Source organism: Phyllobates terribilis, unplaced genomic scaffold (assembly GCF_046119375.1).
Source record: "Phyllobates terribilis strain yellow unplaced genomic scaffold, ASM4611937v1 Scaffold_8__6_contigs__length_399053987, whole genome shotgun sequence".
Taxonomy (NCBI): Eukaryota; Metazoa; Chordata; class Amphibia; order Anura; family Dendrobatidae; genus Phyllobates; species Phyllobates terribilis.
Genome location: NW_027362768.1, coordinates 175,626,569 through 175,650,682, shown reverse-complemented (window position 1 = coordinate 175,650,682; position 24,114 = coordinate 175,626,569). Strand labels below are relative to the sequence as shown.

General features: G+C 53.2%; 1 protein-coding gene across 2 annotated transcripts in view; it reads right to left on the bottom strand.

Moving 5' to 3' along the window:
* The window catches only part of ALG6 (ALG6 alpha-1,3-glucosyltransferase), a 30,004-nt gene extending 6,569 nt beyond the window's left edge, over positions 1 to 23,435 (bottom strand). Inside the window, exons 1-11 of one of the 2 annotated variants that reach the window (XM_073642653.1) lie at positions 23,271 to 23,435; positions 20,254 to 20,338; positions 19,220 to 19,309; positions 18,315 to 18,403; positions 16,592 to 16,674; positions 15,946 to 16,010; positions 14,843 to 15,028; positions 5,794 to 5,929; positions 2,714 to 2,799; positions 1,195 to 1,279; positions 898 to 968 (exon numbers count right to left, since the gene is read on the bottom strand). In XM_073642653.1, the coding sequence (XP_073498754.1) occupies positions 898 to 968; positions 1,195 to 1,279; positions 2,714 to 2,799; positions 5,794 to 5,929; positions 14,843 to 15,028; positions 15,946 to 16,010; positions 16,592 to 16,674; positions 18,315 to 18,403; positions 19,220 to 19,309; positions 20,254 to 20,338; positions 23,271 to 23,370 (1,076 nt within the window). In that variant the 5' untranslated portion in view covers positions 23,371 to 23,435. The remainder of the gene's footprint in view (positions 1 to 897; positions 969 to 1,194; positions 1,280 to 2,713; positions 2,800 to 5,793; positions 5,930 to 14,842; positions 15,029 to 15,945; positions 16,011 to 16,591; positions 16,675 to 18,314; positions 18,404 to 19,219; positions 19,310 to 20,253; positions 20,339 to 23,270) is intronic. The other variant, XM_073642654.1, reaches the window with a different exon arrangement.
* Positions 23,436 to 24,114: the final 679 nt, after the last annotated feature.

The following is a 24,114-nucleotide window of genomic DNA, read 5'->3' as shown; positions in this document are numbered from 1 at the left end:
CCTCACACCCCACCCTAGAGGCTCGGACCCCCGGATGTCAGACATGTGTGCGGCCCCCTCTGCACAGATGGATGCTGTAATCCACACAATATCGGACATGTGCAAGATCATAGAAAACAGAGGAAAATCATGAAGATTGTGGTACGGATTTTGCTAAGAAAAGGCGGTCATCTAGCGATGTTTGTCTGCTCCCTCGCCATTCAGCAATAAAGTGTCTGCTGGAACCTGTGATTGGCAGCAGCGGTCATATTATTGCCAGAAGCCTATGATACAAAAGATCAGCTGGGCACCAAGCAAGCATCACCTAGGGGGGAATTAAAGGGAGTATAACATCCTGAAGGCAAGGTTATCACATAGACGATATGTGGCCACGCTACTTCCATTAGTGACATAGGCAATGAATAAAGCGGTGGCCACCGACGCGTTTCAGAGCCTTGTTTTCAGGATCAGGGGGACCCCCAGTAATCAGCAAGTGACCCCCCCCATCCTGTGACCACAAATGGATGAAAACCGCATCTAGTAACAAAATAAATAAAGGAGATCTGAATGAGTCTTCATGAATTCTCCCCAGTTTTAGCTTTTTTTCAGTCCCATGTGAAATCAACGAGGTCCAGAGATGTCAGAACCAGGCAGGAGCCCGAGCAGCCCCGGCATATACATCACGGACGTAGACCGGACGATCAGCTCAACACTCCCAGAAAAGCAGCTCAGTGATCGTACGGGACGGTGAGCTAATAACGACCCCGCACGGTGCTTTCAAAAACAATATAGTAATCATCCGGATGATGAAATGCTGGATTGTGGGACCTTCTCTACCATCTTTGTATACATGTATGTGTAGATATCTTTTTGTATGTTGATAGTATAGATACATGAATGACGGCAGACGATACTCACAGTGACACCAGGAGGATGGATTTCTCATGGACTTGAAAGGAGAACAAGAAAAAAGATAAAGAGCAGGTTACCTAAAAAAAAAGAAAAAGTAATAATGTGATAAGCTAGAGGGGCCGGGCTGTGTCCCTCCCGCCAACAGTGCAAGAGGGGCTGCATACCCCCATACACACAGCGAGATTTGCCCACCCCCCACAGCGGAAGGGGCCGTCTCCCCCCACGTCCCTCCCCAGAGCAAGAGGGGCCGCTCCCTCTCCCCACACCCCCCACAACCACCAGAGCGAGATCAATAGATCTTACCAAGGCGAGAATAAACCCTCTGATTGTCGGCTGAGCGGTGAGTTTGACGCAGGACGGCAGCACGCCCAGAACCGTACAGGCGAAGCTGGGGAGAATAAAAGAAGAGATAAGAAAACAGAAACATTTGCCTTTACTGCTCCTTTTATTGAAGTATAGATTAAAAACATTGAATAAGAGACATATAATGATGTGAGATACAATACACTGTGGCACACGGTGGGTATACCCAGATAGGGAAATAGTACATGTCTTGTAGCATAAAAAAGTCACATTAATAGATATTAATAGGCAATAACATTGGTTAAACTCTTGTGAGAATTATATAAAAAAAAATGCATCTCCGCAATGTGCCCACTACAGTTAGAGACGCCTCCTCTACCTCACTTTCAGGTTACGGACGCAGTAATCATGCATCCTAGGTGGGTGCGACGTCACGGAGCTGTAGTTCCGGCTGGCCGTCATGTGATCAGGAAGTGACGTTTGCCTTTCTTATCCACATGATCGGGGAAAGGACATCACCATAACAACGGAGTAAACATGGGTGGCGCTTACATCACGTGGAGGTCACACAACCTAGGGCAACCTACCTGATTGGTTTATCATTACAGGAATACGTACTTGATCAGCATCTAACCACCCCAGGACGAAGCATTTCTATGTGGAACGCGCGTCGGGTGGGGTGGGATCCCGGTACTCTACTAGTGAGGTAATGTGTTATTATGTATACCTGCATGTGTTGTAGTTTATGTATATGAGTGTCTCATGCGTGTGATGCAGTTTATCACTAACTGGCTACTATGCTGTGCACATTTATGTGCTATCTCCAAGGGTGTGTTGGCTGTATCTCATGCATGTGACACTGTATGTCATTAATTAGTTACTATGCATTTTTTTTTATATAATTCTCACAAGAGTTTAACCAATGTTATTGCATATTGATATCTATTAATGTGACTATTTTTTATGCTACAAGACATGTACTATTTCCCCATCTGGGTATACCCACCGTGTGCCACAGTGTATTGTATCTCACATCATTATATGTCTCCTATTCAATGTTTTTAATCTACGCTTCAATAAAATGCTCTTTTATTCTGATACTGGTGTCCGTCTCTGAAGTTTTTGTTTAAGAGTTATTATTGTATACTTTATGGCTAATGATTGGACATTGTTGGTGGATTTATTTTTACTGTTCCTTTGCCTTGATTTGTGTTGAGGGTTTGGCGGCAGCACATGAATTTCTGCATCTAATCTGCCACGTGTGGATTCATCCTAATTGTGAAGTTCTCGGTGAGAAGGAGGGCGCCCCCTTATCCTCACGTCCCCCCGCACAGCGCCGTGTATACCGACACCCGTCCACTTTCTATGCAATTGTGGCCGCTCGTCTCTGGTGTAATCACCCGGCGGTGGGAAGCGCATATATTTGTGTACGTATATACCCCTGTATGCATCCTACCATGAATATATTTTGTGAACCCTCTGGCCTCATCCTGTTGATGAAAGCAGATGAAGGATTTACCTGAGCCGTAGTTGCGCTTCTGGAGATAAAACGTTTTTGATTTTATATAAAACGCTGAGGCTGCACCAAACATTCGCAACTTTATCCTGGAAGAAAAGAGAAACTGGTTGAACTGATGGAGACTGGCTGCCATGATGTCTCCCATACACAGCACACACAGACATGAGGGATTCCTGCTCTCCTGCTTCTAGGTAGCACATGTTCAGAAGCAGCATCAGCATGGAGGACATTATACATCAGTACTAAGCAGTGTAGCTATGAATCCAACATTGGGCTGAGATAAAATACTAGAAAGCAGTAGCATGAATGACATTATACAGTGGTACTGAGCAGTGTAGCTGTGAATCCAGCTCTGGAGTGAGATTAATACTTATTAGAAAACAACACCTCTGTCTATGGCTATGTGCACCTGTCTGAAAAAGCGCTGCAAACCTGCCACAAAAAAAATTACCATAATGCACATCAATGTAAAAACTGCTGTGCATATGGTCAGTCTTTTGTTACTTCTTTTAACCACTTCAGGATTTGGAAACAGTGAAGAAGTTTAAAAGAAGTAGCATGTTCATTCTTTGGGCGGTTTCCACTAGTTATAGGTTTAGCTGTAGAAAAAAAAGTAGTGAAGCTGTGAGCAAAGTCGGTTCAGGAAAAGGAGAGTCGCCTCTATAAGTGGCTTTGCCTAGGGAAACCTCAGTGGGTGCGCCGTGTGCACATACCCTATGGGGGACTCTCCACTTCTATCTTTCATTCTTCCAAAAGTCAGATGTTAGCAGATGTTCAGAGTGAATGATGAGATCAGGAAGCGGGGTGGGGGGGGGGAAGTGGCTCATACGTGGAGAAAGAAGCAGATATCAAAGAAATATTACAAAGTTTCCTATATTCGCTTGTACTATTGATTTTTGGCAAAGTTTGTTTCGAAGACACCGACCATGTAAACTACTTTTACTATAATTTTACTTTTTATTATTTCTAAACTGTTAAGGGCAGGGCTGTGACAAAATCTTACTACAGCAGGGACTGGAGTAGGATTTGTGCTGAGGCGCGCGTCACTCCACACCTCTCCCGATTCATGTGCACTCCACCCCGTCCCCTCATTACGACCTTGTCTTGATGAATCGGGGCCGATGAATCCATTTTGCTCGCTGAGAAAGCCGCCCATGAGCAGCCACTATACTTCATTCTTATGAATGGTGGAGGCCAAAACCTCCAAAAAAGACATATACACCTTTAAATCTATCCTAATACCATATCCTGTGCAAGCTAGTGATCCCTGTTATCAGCCGTTTCAGTCTAACTATAGTATCCACTGCCTGCCCCAAGAAATCACTAGTTTGCGTCACCCATCTTCAGCGCTGAGAACTTGTACATCTGCATGTGCGACTGATATCCGGACCGCCGCTGCACTATTCTATCTTGCTGACTTTAGGTGTACTGGCCCTTTAAAATGTTAATGCTTACAGTAAATGAAAAGACTCAGACTTGCGCTGAACTTTCATCATTTTCCGGTAAGACTCTGCACGGCTTCCTCTGTCACAGTGTCACATACCCAGCGACACTCCCTACTTGGCAGTGACAGGGTTAACAAGTCATAAATCAAAAGCGGTAAAGACATTAACAGTTGTGCGAGGATCACTTACAGCATTACACCCGTAACCACAGAGATCGTGTCAGCAAAACTCATCCGTCAGGCAGCTGCTAATCCACAGCTGTGTGGACACGGGCAGAGAACCAACCGAGGTGGCGGCACTGCGGAAGTCACCCGCGCGCACACTGTCACCCACACACACATATGCATAGCCACCAGGGCGCACACACGAGCACAGTCACCAGCGCGCACACATGCACAGGCAGCAGCGCGCACACATGCACAGGCAGCAGCGCGCACACATGCACAGGCAGCAGCGCGCACACATGCACAGGCAGCAGCGCGCACACATGCACAGGCAGCAGCGCGCACACATGCACAGGCAGCAGCGCGCACACATGCACGGGCAGCAGCGCGCACACATGCACGGGCAGCAGCGCGCACACATGCACGGGCAGCAGCGCGCACTCATGCACGGGCAGCAGCGCGCACTCATGCACGGGCAGCAGCGCACGCATATCCACGGGCAGCAGGGCGCGCACATCCACGGGCAGCAGGGCGCGCACATCCACGGGCAGCAGGGCGCGCACATCCACGGGCAGCAGGGCGCGCGCGCATCCACGGGCAGCAGGGCGCGCACATCCACGGGCACCAGCGCGCACACATGCACGGGCACCAGCGCGCACACATGCACGGGCAGCAGGGAGCGCACATCCACGGGCACCAGCGCGCGCATGCACGGGCACCATCGCGCGCACATGCACGCAGACACACACTGCCTCCAAATGTGAATAGGAATATTTCCATTCACTGACATTGAATATGTGGACATGTGACATATGAGGAGCCTCTTGATACTAGAGATTATTGGCGGCACGGTGTTTTTAACAAATTCCAAAGATAGATAGATAATAGATAGATAATAGATAGATAATTCTGAATTGAAGAATTTTTACAGTAGATACATGTAGATGTAAATCTTGTATCCGGCCATTTTTACAGAGGCCGCGTCCTCCCGGCCTTTATCCGCCTCTGTCACTTTACAACCCTGAAAAGCAGATTTGCAGCCAAGAAGGACAAGAGGGAAAAAAATGAAATTGCAAATCAATTTTTCTGGAAAATAATTGCAGCATTAAAGCGGCAGAATGATTCAGATAAAAAATAATTATGGCTTTAAAAAGGCAAACAATTAGCAGAGCACATTACAGGCCCAAGAAAAGCGAGCGGCTGACGGCTGCTGCCTTTACGAGGCCTTGCTGGCGCACGCCGCTCGCTGGAGAAAACCTCAGAGCGGAACGCGCCGTTAGTGACGCCATCGGCAGAGCATGTTGGCACACGGCTCACAGCCCGAGGTTAAACACTAAGCAGAGGGCTGGCGAGTGAGATGTGACGGGCCCCGGGCCACTGATTACTGGGCCCCCCGAGCCCCTCAGTCCTGCAGCCAAATCCCTAAAGGTCACTGGTGCATGTGAAACAGAACAGAGAGCACTTCACCAACCTCAAAGAGTCCGCGGCCCACGGGGAAAAGTCTTCTGAGGACTTGAAGGGTTTGTTCTATGTCTGTCAAGAAGGGGATCCAGCAGAGGCCGAAGGCGGCTATTACCGTCAGCCCGATCTTCAGCAGCAGAAGGAGCCTGTGACGAGAGAAAGTGGCCTGTCTGAGATAAGTTGCGGAGGACGCAGAGCTCTGCTCACTTCAGGTGACAGAACGCGACAGTAAGTGGACGAGGAACAGTCCAAGGAGCGTCCTGGGACCAGATCTGAGGCTCCTACAAGACTAATGACACTAAAGGGTTTTTCAGGACCTCGTCTCACATTTCCAGTATCTATAAAACTTCTTAAATGTGTTTTTTTACTACTTGTCTGGATTCTTACGTTTACCTGCTCGCTCCGCCGCGCACCCTCTTCTTTACAGCGGCGCATGATCGAGCACAGAAAATTTTGGATGATTCTGGACAGCCCTTATAAAAGGCTTATTCCCATCTCAGCAGTTCATGGATGAGACGGAAATATCCATGAAGCTATAAGAAACAGACGAGTGCGGAGAAACAGCACCATATTCATAACTCCGATAGAAATTAATGGATCTATGGAAAGTGCAGAGCTTGATCCGCTACCCAGTCTCCGTATATCCCATTCATTCCTGTGGGTGATATGCAGCCGCTATTGACTGTGTCTGTACCCCCCCGACCGCCTGTGGCCGTGGATGGCTAAGGTAGGAACAACCCTTTAACGTGCATTCATAAGACTTATGTACTGCTGAGGATACAGCAAAATATTCCACTAAAAGATGAATTTGGCCAAAAAGTTGATGGATTTTTCATGTATTTTTTTTATATTTTTAGGATGTGACCTGTCCGCACCCCACAGACCTGAGGACAACAGCATCTAATCTAATGGCATCTAGGACACAACTAACGCCAGCGCCGAGCGTAGAAGGCGCAGATAGCGGCCAGCGCCGAGCGTACAAGGCGCAGATAGCGGCCAGCGCCGAGCGTACAAGGCGCAGATAGCGGCCAGCGCCGAGCGTACAAGGCGCAGATAGCGGCCAGCGCCGAGCGTACAAGGCGCAGATAGCGGCCAGCGCCGAGCGTACAAGGCGCAGATAGCGGCCAGCGCCGAGCGTACAAGGCGCAGATAGCGGCCAGCGCCGAGCGTACAAGGCGCAGATAGCGGCCAGCGCCGAGCGTACAAGGCGCAGATAGCGGCCAGCGCCGAGCGTACAAGGCGCAGATAGCGGCCAGCGCCGAGCGTACAAGGCGCAGATAGCGGCCAGCGCCGAGCGTACAAGGCGCAGATAGCGGCCAGCGCCGAGCGTACAAGGCGCAGATAGCGGCCAGCGCCGAGCGTACAAGGCGCAGATAGCGGCCAGCGCCGAGCGTACAAGGCGCAGATAGCGGCCAGCGCCGAGCGTACAAGGCGCAGATAGCGGCCAGCGCCGAGCGTACAAGGCGCAGATAGCGGCCAGCGCCGAGCGTACAAGGCGCAGATAGCGGCCAGCGCCGAGCGTACAAGGCGCAGATAGCGGCCAGCGCCGAGCGTACAAGGCGCAGATAGCGGCCAGCGCCGAGCGTACAAGGCGCAGATAGCGGCCAGCGCCGAGCGTACAAGGCGCAGATAGCGGCCATCGCCGAGCGTACAAGGCGCAGATAGCGGCCAGCGCCGAGCGTACAAGGCGCAGATAGCGGCCAGCGCCGAGCATTGAAGGCGCCGATACCGGCCAGCGCCGAGCGTAGAAGGCGCAGATAGCGGCCAGCGCCGAGCGTAGAAGGAGCAGATAGCGGCCAGCGCCGAGCGTAGAAGGAGCAGATAGCGGCCAGCGCCGAGCGTACAGGGCGCAGATAGCGGCCAGCGCCGAGCGTAGAAGGCGCAGATAGCGGCCAGCGCCGAGCGTAGAAGGCGCAGATAGCGGCCAGCGCAGATAGCGGCCAGCGCCGAGCGTACAAGGCGCAGATAGCGGCCAGCGCCGAGCGTACAAGGCGCAGATAGCGGCCAGCGCCGAGCGTACAAGGCGCAGATAGCGGCCAGCGCCGAGCGTACAAGGCGCAGATAGCGGGCAGCGCCGAGCGTACAAGGCGCAGATAGCGGGCAGCGCCGAGCGTACAAGGCGCAGATAGCGGCCAGCGCCGAGCGTACAAGGCGCAGATAGCGGCCAGCGCCGAGCGTACAAGGCGCAGATAGCGGCCAGCGCCGAGCGTACAAGGCGCAGATAGCGGCCAGCGCCGAGCGTACAGGGCGCAGATAGCGGCCAGCGCCGAGCGTACAGGGCGCAGATAGCGGCCAGCGCCGAGCGTACAGGGCGCAGATAGCGGCCAGCGCCGAGCGTACAGGGCGCAGATAGCGGCCAGCGCCGAGCGTACAGGGCGCAGATAGCGGCCAGCGCCGAGCGTACAGGGCGCAGATAGCGGCCAGCGCCGAGCGTACAGGGCGCAGATAGCGGCCAGCGCCGAGCGTACAGGGCGCAGATAGCGGCCAGCGCCGAGCGTACAGGGCGCAGATAGCGGCCAGCGCCGAGCGTACAGGGCGCAGATAGCGGCCAGCGCCGAGCGTACAGGGCGCAGATAGCGGCCAGCGCCGAGCGTACAGGGCGCAGATAGCGGCCAGCGCCGAGCGTACAGGGCGCAGATAGCGGCCAGCGCCGAGCGTACAGGGCGCAGATAGCGGCCAGCGCCGAGCGTACAGGGCGCAGATAGCGGCCAGCGCCGAGCGTACAGGGCGCAGATAGCGGCCAGCGCCGAGCGTACAGGGCGCAGATAGCGGCCAGCGCCGAGCGTACAGGGCGCAGATAGCGGCCAGCGCCGAGCGTACAGGGCGCAGATAGCGGCCAGCGCCGAGCGTACAGGGCGCAGATAGCGGCCAGCGCCGAGCGTACAAGGCGCAGATAGCGGCCAGCGCCGAGCGTACAATGCGCAGATAGCGGCCAGCGCCGAGCGTACAAGGCGGCCAGCGCCGAGCGTACAAGGCGCAGATGGCGGCCAGCGCCGAGCGTACAAGGCGCAGATGGCGGCCAGCGCCGAGCGTAGAAGGCGCAGATAGCGGCCAGCGCCGAGCGTAGAAGGCGCAGATAGCGGCCAGCGCCGAGCGTAGAAGGAGCAGATAGCGGCCAGCGCCGAGCGTAGAAGGAGCAGATAGCGGCCAGCGCCGAGCGTACAGGGCGCAGATAGCGGCCAGCGCCGAGCGTAGAAGGCGCAGATAGCGGCCAGCGCAGATAGCGGCCAGCGCCGAGCGTACAAGGCGCAGATAGCGGCCAGCGCCGAGCGTACAGGGCGCAGATAGCGGCCAGCGCCGAGCGTACAGGGCGCAGATAGCGGCCAGCGTACAGGGCGCAGATAGCGGCCAGCGCCGAGCGTACAAGGCGCAGATAGCGGCCAGCGCCGAGCGTACAAGGCGCAGATAGCGGCCAGCGCCGAGCGTACAAGGCGGCCAGCGCCGAGCGTACAAGGCGCAGATGGCGGCCAGCGCCGAGCGTACAAGGCGCAGATAGCGGCCAGCGCCGAGCGTAGAAGGCGCCGATACCGGCCAGCGCCGAGCGTAGAAGGCGCAGATAGCGGCCAGCGCCGAGCGTAGAAGGAGCAGATAGCGGCCAGCGCCGAGCGTAGAAGGAGCAGATAGCGGCCAGCGCCGAGCGTACAGGGCGCAGATAGCGGCCAGCGCCGAGCGTAGAAGGCGCAGATAGCGGCCAGCGCAGATAGCGGCCAGCGCCGAGCGTACAAGGCGCAGATAGCGGCCAGCGCCGAGCGTACAAGGCGCAGATAGCGGCCAGCGCCGAGCGTACAAGGCGCAGATAGCGGCCAGCGCCGAGCGTACAGGGCGCAGATAGCGGCCAGCGCCGAGCGTACAGGGCGCAGATAGCGGCCAGCGCCGAGCGTACAGGGCGCAGATAGCGGCCAGCGCCGAGCGTACAGGGCGCAGATAGCGGCCAGCGCCGAGCGTACAGGGCGCAGATAGCGGCCAGCGCCGAGCGTACAGGGCGCAGATAGCGGCCAGCGCCGAGCGTACAGGGCGCAGATAGCGGCCAGCGCCGAGCGTACAGGGCGCAGATAGCGGCCAGCGCCGAGCGTACAGGGCGCAGATAGCGGCCAGCGCCGAGCGTACAGGGCGCAGATAGCGGCCAGCGCCGAGCGTACAGGGCGCAGATAGCGGCCAGCGCCGAGCGTACAGGGCGCAGATAGCGGCCAGCGCCGAGCGTACAAGGCGCAGATAGCGGCCAGCGCCGAGCGTACAAGGCGCAGATAGCGGCCAGCGCCGAGCGTACAAGGCGGCCAGCGCCGAGCGTACAAGGCGCAGATGGCGGCCAGCGCCGAGCGTACAAGGCGCAGATGGCGGCCAGCGCCGAGCGTACAAGGCGCAGATGGCGGCCAGCGCCGAGCGTACAAGGCGCAGATAGCGGCCAGCGCCGAGCGTACAAGGCGCAGATAGCGGCCAGCGCCGAGCGTACAAGGCGCAGATAGCGGCCAGCGCCGAGCGTACAAGGCGCAGATAGCGGCCAGCGCCGAGCGTACAAGGCGCAGATAGCGGCCAGCGCCGAGCGTACAAGGCGCAGATAGCGGCCAGCGCCGAGCGTACAAGGCGCAGATAGCGGCCAGCGCCGAGCGTACAAGGCGCAGATAGCGGCCAGCGCCGAGCGGACAAGGCGCAGATAGCGGCCAGCGCCGAGCGGACAAGGCGCAGATAGCGGCCAGCGCCGAGCGGACAAGGCGCAGATAGCGGCCAGCGCCGAGCGTACAAGGCGCAGATAGCGGCCAGCGCCGAGCGGACAAGGCGCAGATAGCGGCCAGCGCCGAGCGTACAAGGCGCAGATAGCGGCCAGCGCCGAGCGTACAAGGCGCAGATAGCGGCCAGCGCCGAGCGTACAAGGCGCAGATAGCGGCCAGCGCCGAGCGTACAAGGCGGCCAGCGCCGAGCGTACAAGGCGGCCAGCGCCGAGCGTACAAGGCGCAGATGGCGGCCAGCGCCGAGCGTACAAGGCGCAGATGGCGGCCAGCGCCGAGCGTACAAGGCGCAGATGGCGGCCAGCGCCGAGCGTACAAGGCGCAGATGGCGGCCAGCGCCGAGCGTACAAGGCGCAGATGGCGGCCAGCGCCGAGCGTACAAGGCGCAGATAGCGGCCAGCGCCGAGCGTACAAGGCGCAGATAGCGGCCAGCGCCGAGCGTACAAGGCGCAGATAGCGGCCAGCGCCGAGCGTACAAGGCGCAGATAGCGGCCAGCGCCGAGCGTACAGGGCGCAGATAGCGGCCAGCGCCGAGCGTACAGGGCGCAGATAGCGGCCAGCGCCGAGCGTACAGGGCGCAGATAGCGGCCAGCGCCGAGCGTACAGGGCGCAGATAGCGGCCAGCGCCGAGCGTACAGGGCGCAGATAGCGGCCAGCGCCGAGCGTACAGGGCGCAGATAGCGGCCAGCGCCGAGCGTACAGGGCGCAGATAGCGGCCAGCGCCGAGCGTACAGGGCGCAGATAGCGGCCAGCGCCGAGCGTACAGGGCGCAGATAGCGGCCAGCGCCGAGCGTACAGGGCGCAGATAGCGGCCAGCGCCGAGCGTACAGGGCGCAGATAGCGGCCAGCGCCGAGCGTACAAGGCGGCCAGCGCCGAGCGTACAAGGCGCAGATGGCGGCCAGCGCCGAGCGTACAAGGCGCAGATGGCGGCCAGCGCCGAGCGTACAAGGCGCAGATGGCGGCCAGCGCCGAGCGTACAAGGCGCAGATGGCGGCCAGCGCCGAGCGTACAAGGCGCAGATGGCGGCCAGCGCCGAGCGTACAAGGCGCAGGTAGCGGCCAGCGCCGAGCGTACAAGGCGCAGGTAGCGGCCAGCGCCGAGCGTACAAGGCGCAGGTAGCGGCCAGCGCCGAGCGTACAAGGCGCAGATAGCGGCCAGCGCCGAGCGTACAAGGCGCAGATAGCGGCCAGCGCCGAGCGTACAAGGCGCAGATAGCGGCCAGCGCCGAGCGGACAAGGCGCAGATAGCGGCCAGCGCCGAGCGGACAAGGCGCAGATAGCGGCCAGCGCCGAGCGGACAAGGCGCAGATAGCGGCCAGCGCCGAGCGGACAAGGCGCAGATAGCGGCCAGCGCCGAGCGGACAAGGCGCAGATAGCGGCCAGCGCCGAGCGGACAAGGCGCAGATAGCGGCCAGCGCCGAGCGGACAAGGCGCAGATAGCGGCCAGCGCCGAGCGTACAAGGCGCAGATAGCGGCCAGCGCCGAGCGTACAAGGCGCAGATAGCGGCCAGCGCCGAGCGTACAAGGCGCAGATAGCGGCCAGCGCCGAGCGTACAAGGCGCAGATAGCGGCCAGCGCCGAGCGTACAAGGCGCAGATAGCGGCCAGCGCCGAGCGTACAAGGCGGCCAGCGCCGAGCGTACAAGGCGCAGATGGCGGCCAGCGCCGAGCGTACAAGGCGCAGATAGCGGCCAGCGCCGAGCGTACAAGGCGCAGATAGCGGCCAGCGCCGAGCGTACAAGGCGCAGATAGCGGCCAGCGCCGAGCGTACAAGGCGCAGATAGCGGCCAGCGCCGAGCGTACAGGGCGCAGATAGCGGCCAGCGCCGAGCGTACAGGGCGCAGATAGCGGCCAGCGCCGAGCGTACAGGGCGCAGATAGCGGCCAGCGCCGAGCGTACAGGGCGCAGATAGCGGCCAGCGCCGAGCGTACAGGGCGCAGATAGCGGCCAGCGCCGAGCGTACAGGGCGCAGATAGCGGCCAGCGCCGAGCGTACAGGGCGCAGATAGCGGCCAGCGCCGAGCGTACAGGGCGCAGATAGCGGCCAGCGCCGAGCGTACAGGGCGCAGATAGCGGCCAGCGCCGAGCGTACAGGGCGCAGATAGCGGCCAGCGCCGAGCGTACAGGGCGCAGATAGCGGCCAGCGCCGAGCGTACAGGGCGCAGATAGCGGCCAGCGCCGAGCGTACAGGGCGCAGATAGCGGCCAGCGCCGAGCGTACAGGGCGCAGATAGCGGCCAGCGCCGAGCGTACAGGGCGCAGATAGCGGCCAGCGCCGAGCGTACAGGGCGCAGATAGCGGCCAGCGCCGAGCGTACAGGGCGCAGATAGCGGCCAGCGCCGAGCGTACAGGGCGCAGATAGCGGCCAGCGCCGAGCGTACAGGGCGCAGATAGCGGCCAGCGCCGAGCGTACAGGGCGCAGATAGCGGCCAGCGCCGAGCGTACAGGGCGCAGATAGCGGCCAGCGCCGAGCGTACAAGGCGCAGATAGCGGCCAGCGCCGAGCGTACAAGGCGGCCAGCGCCGAGCGTACAAGGCGCAGATGGCGGCCAGCGCCGAGCGTACAAGGCGCAGATGGCGGCCAGCGCCGAGCGTACAAGGCGCAGATGGCGGCCAGCGCCGAGCGTACAAGGCGCAGATGGCGGCCAGCGCCGAGCGTACAAGGCGCAGATGGCGGCCAGCGCCGAGCGTACAAGGCGCAGATGGCGGCCAGCGCCGAGCGTACAAGGCGCAGATGGCGGCCAGCGCCGAGCGTACAAGGCGCAGATGGCGGCCAGCGCCGAGCGTACAAGGCGCAGATGGCGGCCAGCGCCGAGCGTACAAGGCGCAGATAGCGGCCAGCGCCGAGCGTACAAGGCGCAGATAGCGGCCAGCGCCGAGCGTACAAGGCGCAGATAGCGGCCAGCGCCGAGCGTACAAGGCGCAGATAGCGGCCAGCGCCGAGCGTACAAGGCGCAGATAGCGGCCAGCGCCGAGCGTACAAGGCGCAGATAGCGGCCAGCGCCGAGCGGACAAGGCGCAGATAGCGGCCAGCGCCGAGCGGACAAGGCGCAGATAGCGGCCAGCGCCGAGCGTACAAGGCGCAGATAGCGGCCAGCGCCGAGCGTACAAGGCGCAGATAGCGGCCAGCGCCGAGCGTACAAGGCGCAGATAGCGGCCAGCGCCGAGCGTACAAGGCGCAGATAGCGGCCAGCGCCGAGCGTACAAGGCGCAGATAGCGGCCAGCGCCGAGCGTACAAGGCGCAGATAGCGGCCAGCGCCGAGCGTACAAGGCGCAGATAGCGGCCAGCGCCGAGCGTACAAGGCGCAGATAGCGGCCAGCGCCTAGCGTACAAGGCGCAGATAGCGGCCAGCGCCGAGCGTACAAGGCGCAGATAGCGGCCAGCGCCGAGCGTACAAGGCGCAGATAGCGGCCAGCGCCGAGCGTACAAGGCGCAGATAGCGGCCAGCGCCGAGCGTACAAGGCGCAGATAGCGGCCAGCGCCGAGCGTACAAGGCGCAGATAGCGGCCAGCGCCGAGCGTACAAGGCGCAGATAGCGGCCAGCGCCGAGAGTAGAAAGCGCAGATAGCGGCCAGCGCCGAGCGTAGAAGGCGCAGATAGCGGCCAGCGCCGAGCGTACAAGGTGCAGATAGCGGCCAGCGCCGAGCGTACAAGGTGCAGATAGCGGCCAGCGCTGAGCGTACAAGGTGCAGATAGCGGCCAGCGCTGAGCGTACAAGGTGCAGATAGCGGCCAGCGCCGAGCATAGAAGGCGCAGATAGCGGCCAGCGCTGAGCGTACAAGGTGCAGATAGCGGCCAGCGCCCGGACAACAGGAGGAATCAGGAGCATTTTTTTGGTCTGGAGTCTGAATTATTTTAGGGGCTAGAATTAGGTCTGACTAAATGAGGGGTCTGGTCTACGGTTTCATTAAAACGTCAGTGTGTGGTGGGAATGAATTAGGGGTCTGGGTCTTAATTTTTGGGGATAATAAACCTTGAAGCAAATTATTTTATAAAATTTGCAGAACGGTAACAAGACATCCTCATTTTCGGACCTCCAGCTAAGCAGAGAGGTCTTACTAAAAGCCAGTTGAGTTCCCCTCTCATAGAGGATGGTCTAGAATGGATACAATTGTAACAAACCCTCAGCTGTATTAAAAGATAAATAAATAAGATCTGACCAGGTTTTACTATCAGCAAGCAGAAATTTTGACAATGGTGAAGGACTAAGATGACATTGTAGAAAGTTGCAGAACTATTTAAATCCGATAATCCGGAATGCTTCTCAGTGATACTGGAATAAAGGATGAGAATCTTACGTCACCCGTATGTGTCGGTCCCGCTGGGCGCTCACTTACCCCCGGCCGGTGATTCCTTGCTTGATGCATTTTCCCAGGAGGAAACAGAAGAACGGCAGCGAGTGGTAAAGCTCCATTTGTTTATAGTTTAGGGCGAGGCAAAATGCCAGAGACCCCAAAGCCTCGTAGCCACGAGAGAGCGCGATGGTGCCCCAGAGAGCGAACCCCAGGCTGACAGAGTTGTATGTGTGTCTGTGTTAAGGGCAACATCATTATTCGGTGCCCTCGAGCGTGTGAGGCTGAGCATTTGAAGAGTGCGTTTACACAGAGGGCTTTTTTCTTGTGGATTTGGAAGCGGATCTGCTCCAAAATCCACAGCAAAGTATATGAAACTGTCTCACTCGTTGATTTTGGAGTTGAATCTGCTCTAAAATACACATAAAAAAAAACTCTGTGTGAACATGGTCATAGGATGTTAATGTATTTTTCTGCCTGAAAAATCCACATCCAAAAAGCAAATAAAGGGGTTCAGACTTCTCCCCCAGCTGCAAATTGCTGAAAAAAAAATTAACCTTCCCATGTCCACTGCTTCCGGCGTCTTGGATTGGCTGTCGATGTGACATCAGCGCTGCAGCCAATCAGTCAGATCAGCGGTGCTGAAGCTCCATCTGCGCGGGATGAGTCGCTGAGCTCACCGATTGGCTACCACGCTGTCGATGAGGCGTCAGTACTGCAGTCAATGCCAGACGTCGGGGGGCAGTGGAGGAGATTTGTAGGTGAACCTGGGGAAGGTGAGTACAGCACAGTTTGTTTTTTCTAAAAAGTCCACGTCAAAATTGTCAGTGTGAACATATCCTGAAAAAACATGCCGTTTTTGGCACTGTTTTCTATGTGATTTTTAGCACAACTTTTTCACGAATCTTTAATAATAATAATAATAATAATATGCGGTGCACTAACAGGGTTTGTTTTTCTGGCTCATTTATGTGTCAAAACCTGTAAAGCCATGATAAAAACTGCAAAAAAAAAAAAGCATTTTGAAGCATTTTACCTACGGAAAACGCTGAAAGAACTGACAGTTTTTTCTGCTGTATATTGAATAAAATGATAGAAATAATAAAAAAAAAAAACATGTGCAAAAGAAAGAAATGCAAAAAGGATATTGAAAATGTCCATAGTCAATCAGAATGAGCCCCGGATAAAGCAAAATGCAGAACAAAGACAGCACCTGAAAGGATGAAAAACATTTCACAGGGTTACACAGCGCTCCTACATGACATTCAGTAAGGACAGCGTTGTCCAGGATTGTATAACATGGCTGCTGCTCTCCAGAAACAGCGCCACCCCTGTTTACAGGAGTCGTCTGGTATTGCTGCTCAGCTCTGCTGAAGTGAATGCAATACCACACAAAGCCTGTGGACAGAGGGGGCGCTGTTCTTGTGGGAAAATAAAACAGTAATGTTTTCTAATCCCAGAGACCCCTTTAAGATGGATCAGAAAGGAGTGACGGACGCCCCCTCGGTTGGATCTATTACGCATGAAAGGAATCTGATTCTGGCTGATCCTGAAAGACCCCGTTAAGATGTCGTCCATCCACCTTATAAAAGGGACATTTCCTTAAAGTAAATAGCAGGAAAATTAATATTCTGTCAGGTCAGGGGGCACGGACCATGACACAGAGTACCAATTTTGCCCAGAGCGTTCCTCTATGGCAATATATTGCATTAACCCATTCACTTCCAGTAATGCGCCTCCATTAATGCGCCCTGCCAAGAAGCAGACATTTCAATAATCCAGTTGAATGCTTACCTTTCTTTTTGCCGATGGTCCTTGCAGGAGGGAACAGTACAAGATGACTGCGGGGATGTAAACCACCAGGTCTGCAACCAAAACTACAAAGATGGCGCCTATTAATTTTGCACAGACATCGTCTGTATACGCATCGCATCACTCATGGCGGCCGGCAGCAATTGATGGGGGGAGGGGTGGGCGTCACCTCGCGAGGAGTCACCTTAGAGGTTAGGAAGCTAAATGCATATATATCATCAGAAATAATTAGGAGACTTCACATTGCCGGCAGTCGGACAACGCGTCAAGCAGAGTCATAAAATCCTGAGTGATAGGAGACATCTTCCGAAATAAATCAGGGGAGCAAACTTATTGTTTTCCAGAACGCCCGATATGAAGGGAGGACTGAGCACCGTTAAGTGGGTCTCCACCTTACACAATGCTTCGAGGCAACTGCTTAAGTAGCAACTCCCAAAAGCACCTATCTAAAAACACAGACCCCAGGGTGCGACCACCATTGTTGCTGTGATGCCAGTGGGGTGGTGCAGCTCTGAGCTAAGGGGGCTTAGTCTGGCAGCAGGTTCGCTCCCCCAGGCCTTATAAATGTGGCCGTACATGACGCGGACGTGCGCTCCAGGCCTTATAAATGTGGCCGTACATGACGCGGACGTGCGCTCCAGGCCTTATAAATGTGGCCGTACATGACGCGGACGTGCGCTCCAGGCCTTATAAATGTGGCCGTACATGACGCGGACGTGCGCTCCAGGCTTTATAAATGTGGCCGTACATGACGCGGACGTGCGCTCCAGGCCTTATTCATGCGGCCGTACATGTCGCGGACATTCACATAGGATTATCGCCTGCAGACTGACATACAAGGGGCTGCCCGGGATTAGAAAGTCATGGCTGTCATCTTCCAGGATCACAGGTTGTGTCTCGTATTGCTGCTCCGCTCCAAAGAAATAAATAGCGCTAAACGGCAATACCATACACTTCCTGCAACACTGTTTTTGGAAGAAAGCAGCCACGTTTTTGGAACTCTGTAAAATTCCTTTAAATTACATATTAGCATGAAATGTAATGGAAAAAACAGCTTCCTGACATGATGTGCGAATCTCACCTGGGTCTGAAATGTATACAGTATATATAGGAGACTCAGATATGGTGTATACAGCACTCATTGCCATCAGGAAGACAGTGTGTGTGTATATGTATATATATATATATATATATATATATATATATATATATATGTATATATATATATATATATATATATATATATATATATACATACACACATACACATACACACACACTCTGTCTTCCTGATGCCAATCGGTGGTCTCTGACTCCTCTGCAAATGCACGAGTCCACTCAGTTGCAGATTTTACAGATGCACATGAGGACTAGTCTGACATCAGAAGTTGATGGATGGTCAGCGAGCAGTTAAAGTGCACCTGACAGCTCGGTTAGTTTTCACTGCTAAACTTACATATTAGAGGGATTGCCCGTTAGGTATATATTCCCCTCCCCAAAAAAACAACAACTGAGCTCCTCATGGTTCTCTTGAGGTCCAGTGCTGGCTCTTTCCGATGCTCCACTCTTTGCTGATCAGTTACAGTGGTGATGTCTCGCCGACAACACTGCAGCTGATCAGCGAGCTCAGCGGCCCTGTTAATCAAGACGGCATCTCAGGATGATGAGATTCAGACACCATGCTTTACTCTCTGCACACACATACCGGTTGCCCGCATGAACAGCTTGTGGTGATGGCTCTCGTATCCTCGGGAGGAGGTCAGCGCCACCCAGTCCGGATCGATCATTCGAGCTCTACAGCAGAACATGGAAGAACGTCAATAATCTGATAATTCAGCATCTCTGGCGCACAAGAAAAGACCTGGAAAATACCCGAGAGTTGGGCACCAGCATCTTTACTGGGTCGTAGATAGCCTGTGATGTCAAGCTTCCGGGGGCCGGAGTGTGGGGTCGTTACGTGGGATGTCTGCCCCGCAAAGTTGCACTTATAAAAAATATACACATGGCTTAACTTCAGTTTAGGATTTCCAATAATTCGCCAGGTCAGTAATGCCGTATTATCACATTCTGAAAGTAAATTGGCTGGGAATTAATACATTTGAATTGGTCAAATCAATCAACCCATAATCTAACCAAATGGATCTGGAGAAAGTCAAGAAGTCTCTATGAGGCAAATACCATTGGCCCCATTAAAGGTGGGGGGGTGGGGGGGATGCCTTCCTGATTTGGAAAAATCCTGGAAGCAACGTCTCATCTCTAAAAACTAGCACCCATAGCCTTTTTTTTAAAGTAAGATCATAGTTTCAAAAAAAACTCTTCACATGCCGTAGAGACATCAGAGGTTTTGCTAAGTGGGGTCCGTGTGCGGAGAGTGCTGCTCTCCTGACCCTAAAATAGAAAGTCTGTGCAGTCAGTCTCAGGGGGGAAACAACGATCAGTAGGACCACACCCCCCCAATCAATAGGACCCCCACCAATCAATAGGACCCCCATCGATCATAACATATGATGAAAGAAAATGGTTGAGTGATGTAAGTATTACACGGTGCATGGACATATCAAATGACCGCCAACCCAGGGTGAAATAATTGGGAAATTATGATATACTTACATGTAACCGCAAAGAAGACTGTGATAGGCGGTCAGAGGGGGGTAATCGAGACCCCAGTAGAGCAGGTCGTTGTCGGAGGAATTAAAGTACCTGGGTAAGAAGATAAAAAAAGAAAGAAAATGAGAATCTTTGCACCTGGATGCCCACAACAAAAAGTGTCCGTACTGGTAATAGACCCCCATTAATCAGTGCATTTATGTGTTCAGTATTTAGGGGGATCATGTTGCACCTTTGCCAGAACAGTTCAGGAGCGGTTCGCTTGTTTTTAGCAGGACGTGCCCATACACAATAGAAGAAAGTTGTGAAAGTGCGAACGTTCAACTGAGTATTGCGATGTCCTGATTTTTCCATGACAGCACAAGTCAGTTTAGGGGGAATCAACCATGGTAATATACAATCCTGTGTCTCCACCGGAGATAAGCGGCTGCCAGGCGAGGTCTGCGACATTCACAGTCAATGGGCCAAATGCTTCCAGCACCTGGTGCCAAGGAGCCGGCATCTCCGCAGACGTTTACCCGATTCCAGGCAGCTGCCCAACTAGGAGAACGCTTAAAGGAATTGTCTGCTGAAAACATTTTATAACCTATCCTAACTTTTAGATCAGAGGCACTAGATGCGCACTGCCGCTCCATTCATTCTCTATGTGGGCTGTCGGGAGTAGGGAAGGGCCGCGCTCGGCAGCCCCATAGAGAAAGAATAAAGGGCCGGGCGAGCGTCTGCACTGCCACGCCATTCCAACGGTTCTGCTGATCGTGAAGGTCCCAGGAGTAGGACTCCCAACAATTTGTATGTTATCACCTTTCCTGTGGATAACTTTTCTTCACCGGACATCCCCTTAAATTTCTGCAGAGAAATGGCTCGGGAAGCCCCTCTGCACCCCCCTCTGGACCTGTGGGGTCTATACAGCAGCTCGAACATATCGGTGGTCTCATCGATACGAGACTTCAGACATGCCACCGTTACAAAACACCGTTGCTAAACACGGAAAAAAATCCATTTTAGGTAAATATGAAAAAGAACATTTTTGCACAAACCATTGCTTCACCGGGAGGTTGAGCGTCACCTCCTGCCAATGCCTTTGGGCCTCGTAGTCTCCGAACATCGGGGGTCTCCGGGCCCCTAGAAAAGATGGCAAGCGATGGTCTCAATTATCTACTATATTCCTTAAAAATACAAATCCTCAAAAAATCCGGAATTCCCATGTACGCAATTCCCTCCCCAGTCTATGGTTAGACCCACATTTTAGAGGGACTATGACAACTCTGCCAGACCTGCCTATTCCTTGCTAGTGGTTATTTTTGGGAATATCTGAAAATTCTTCGGAGCTGTAAATCTTCACGTTTCTAACCTTCTTCCTTCGGTGGGGCCTCCTCAGAAATAGTAATACAGCCTGCCCACCCCCGGGGTGGTCACAATGCACTGGGTGGTCTTTGATTTGGCAGTCCGCATGCTTTCCCTTAGAGTTACGTATATTGTGCATTATCCCCTCCGCACAGTGAGAGTGTAACCTTTATAGGGCTCTCATGCCCCTCTGGAGACAGGCTAAAAATTTCATTTGCCCCCGCTGCAGTCAGCGGCAGTAAATCATGTAATCGGGGAGAATGCGGCCTCGCAGCGGAGGAGGAGAGCACCGGGGGCCGCACCTGTTCACCCAGAACGTAGACGTCCCTGTGACCACTAAGTATCACACGGGTCATAGAACTGGGCGCCGTGTCCGCCCCAGAATAACCATTTATTACCTGGGCGCAGCCTCTGCTCTATGGGATCTAGAGGGAGAGATACAGAGTGATAGCAGGTATCTAACTGAATCAATGTATCTAAGCAATGAGAAACCCAATGGGGCAGGAATAAATGGCTCTGCATGAAGTCATCAGGAGACCTGGTAATATCAAAGGATTTGTAAACTGTGTGCATTAATTTCTCACTACTTGCAAGATCTCTGCTTGCTGTCACTCATTTTATTCTCTTTGGTGGTGTTACCTGCGCTGCTATCACATCGCAGTAACCTTATTGCATGACAGCAAGCAGAGATATTGCAAAACTTAAGCAAAGGATAGTGAGAGTATATTGGAATATTGTAGAACCTTTCATTAAGAAAAAGAATAACAGGTATTTGGAGGACTTTTATTGTTCACTTCCACATTACGTTATGCTGCTACGATCACTTTAGGATTGGTAGCGGTTCAACCCCAGTGATCCCCACTGAAAATAAGGGGAAAGTAGTACTGCATCCCCTCCATTTCAGTGCACCCCCTCCTTTGGTTTCATAAAACTAGTTGGTTTAAAAAAAACAAAAAAAAAAAACAGAGGGGCTTTATTCACCCTCCCCGGGTCCAGCGCCGAGTCTCCACTGCTGCCTGTTACTGTCTGCAGCGCTGATGTCAAATTGACAGCGCTGCAGCTAATCAGTGATCTCTGCATCCCTAAGCTTCTCATGCCATCACTCATTTTTACCTACATTCTGAAAACCCGTACAGACCTAACAACAGGTATCGCAAATTAGACACATTGTTGCTAATTGGGGATGAGCCTCTGCGTAGCCAAAAATATGGAAACCCTCTTCACATGAATGAGAATGTGCCCCAAAGAGACGGTTCACCGGGGTCGGACACACAGTGGATGTTCTGGGAGGAAAATCTGCTGCAAAAAATCAGCATTGCGGAAGTGATTGTACGAAATGTCACCAATGTGCGGCGGAGAGGAAGTTGACCCGAACTGTGGATTTGTCCTCTGCTACATGTTACGGTAATTTATGCTCTGGATTTTTACAGTGGATTTCAGCCTGTGCAAAATATAAATCTGCAGCAATTCCCAGAAAAAATATATATCAGTACAATTTAGTGCACATTTTTCCGCTCTGAATATAATAACTTTAGGATACGTTCCCACCATGAGGTTTTGGTGAGTTTTTTACTTAATGGGGGCAGAAATGATGCAGAAAATCTGTAACATAAAAAACGTTAATGGGAACACAAGCTTATTGGCATCATTTCACATGTAGCTGCAAAAGCCCAATCCGATGCAATCCCCAGTCACCGCCATCTTGGTCCTCCTGTGAGGCCCAATCACAGCCTGAGCTTCATGGAAGACCCTGATTTACACTATATACTGCAATACACTATATAACTGCAAGTGATCAAACAATTGCTCAAGTCCCTATAAGGACTAAATAGTAAAGAACAAAGTTTTTGAAAACCATATAAAAGTTTGAATAAAATAAAGTAATAAAAAAGTAGGAAGTAAATATTGCAACATTCCTAAAAAAAAAAAAGAAAAAGTCGAATCTATAAAGGTGAAATCCAGAAAGAAAAAAAAAATTGAAATACCAGAATTATCATTTTTCAATTGTTACTCCCCCAAAAAAAGAAATGCAATAAAAGCGATCAAAATATTGTCTGTACCCAAGAATGATACCAATAAAAGCTACAGCTCGTCACACACGAAAAAACAAGTCCTCACTCGGCTGCATCAATAATAAAAAAAAAAGTTACGGGTCTCAGAAACTGGTGACAAAATAAAATAAAATAAATAATAATAAACAATATACAGTTAAATCAAAATAAATTATTATTTTTTTTTTTAAATCCACAACTAAAATAATAAATAAACTACACAAGTTTGTTGTCGCCGTAATCGCACCGACCTGAGGAATTGCATCACCGGGTCATTTTTACAGCACAATGAACACTGTAAAAACAAAACCCCAAAAAAACCTGGCAGAATTGCATTTTTTTCACCATTTCATCCCACTTTGAAGTTTTTTTTTACCGTTTTCTAGGACATTGTTTAGTAAAATGAACGGCGTCAATCAAAAAATACAACTTGTTCCGCAAAAACGCGAGATGTCGTGTGAAATATGGGGAAAATGGAAAGATTTCATAAAATAAAGGTTCTGGCTCTCGGAAGAAGAGGAGGAAAAAAATGAAAGCGTAAAAGTTTAAAATGTCGTTGGAGGGAAGGAGATGGAGAAATTCTCAGTTTGGACACTGGCTGCGGGTTTATACTGGGGAAGGGTCCAGTATGGAGCTACAGGCGCGGATAGTGAGGTTACCGGAGTATAAGTGAGGATTACCGGAGTACGGGTACAAGGACACGGCCCAGCGCACAGTCACAGCCAGCAGGACCCCCAGCGCTGTCACAGGACCCTCCATAGCCGCAGTACAGCTCACCGGCTCCTACGTCACTCACAGGCGACGGAGCAATAGTTACGCGTCACTGCTCCTGCCTTCGCTTCCTGGTTACTACGGTAACGACAGGCAAGCATGGAGGACGCCATTTTTGTTTTGGGAAAATAGCTCGTTTTACCAAAAGAAAAAACAAAACTGCAGCGCTCACCACAGTCTAAAATAAAGGAAGATTAGCAAGGACGTATAACATGTTTTATACAGATTTGGTTTAAAAATAAAAATGAAATAGGAAGAGATTTTTGCCCTTAACAAACATGGCGGCTATGTCAGTGTAAATCTGCGGCAGTGACAGAAGCTGTCATTTTAGTTTAATCTGGGGCTTTTTCATTAATCATAAATCCACAAAGTAGCTGACATATTTTTCATGTGAAATTGTGTGATTTATGCAACTATCGTATGCGGCAAATGCAGCGGCCACCATGTTGAGTGACACTTAGTGAATATCTGCGTCCGCTTACAGTCTCACATACTGTCTCGCACAGTTTTCAAAATAACACGTTTTTTTTTTCAGTTGCCATTTACCTGCAAAGTCATTCGGCCATTGATGGCAGAAATTTTTTATTTCATCGCTTTAGTTTTTTTTCTTCTTCCAAAAACAATAACTATTTTATTATCACCGTACGGAGCTTGTTTTTTGCAGGACGAGTTGTAGATTTTAACGACACTGTTCACTGTACAGTGTGATGTCCCGAAAAAGCGGCAAAAAAA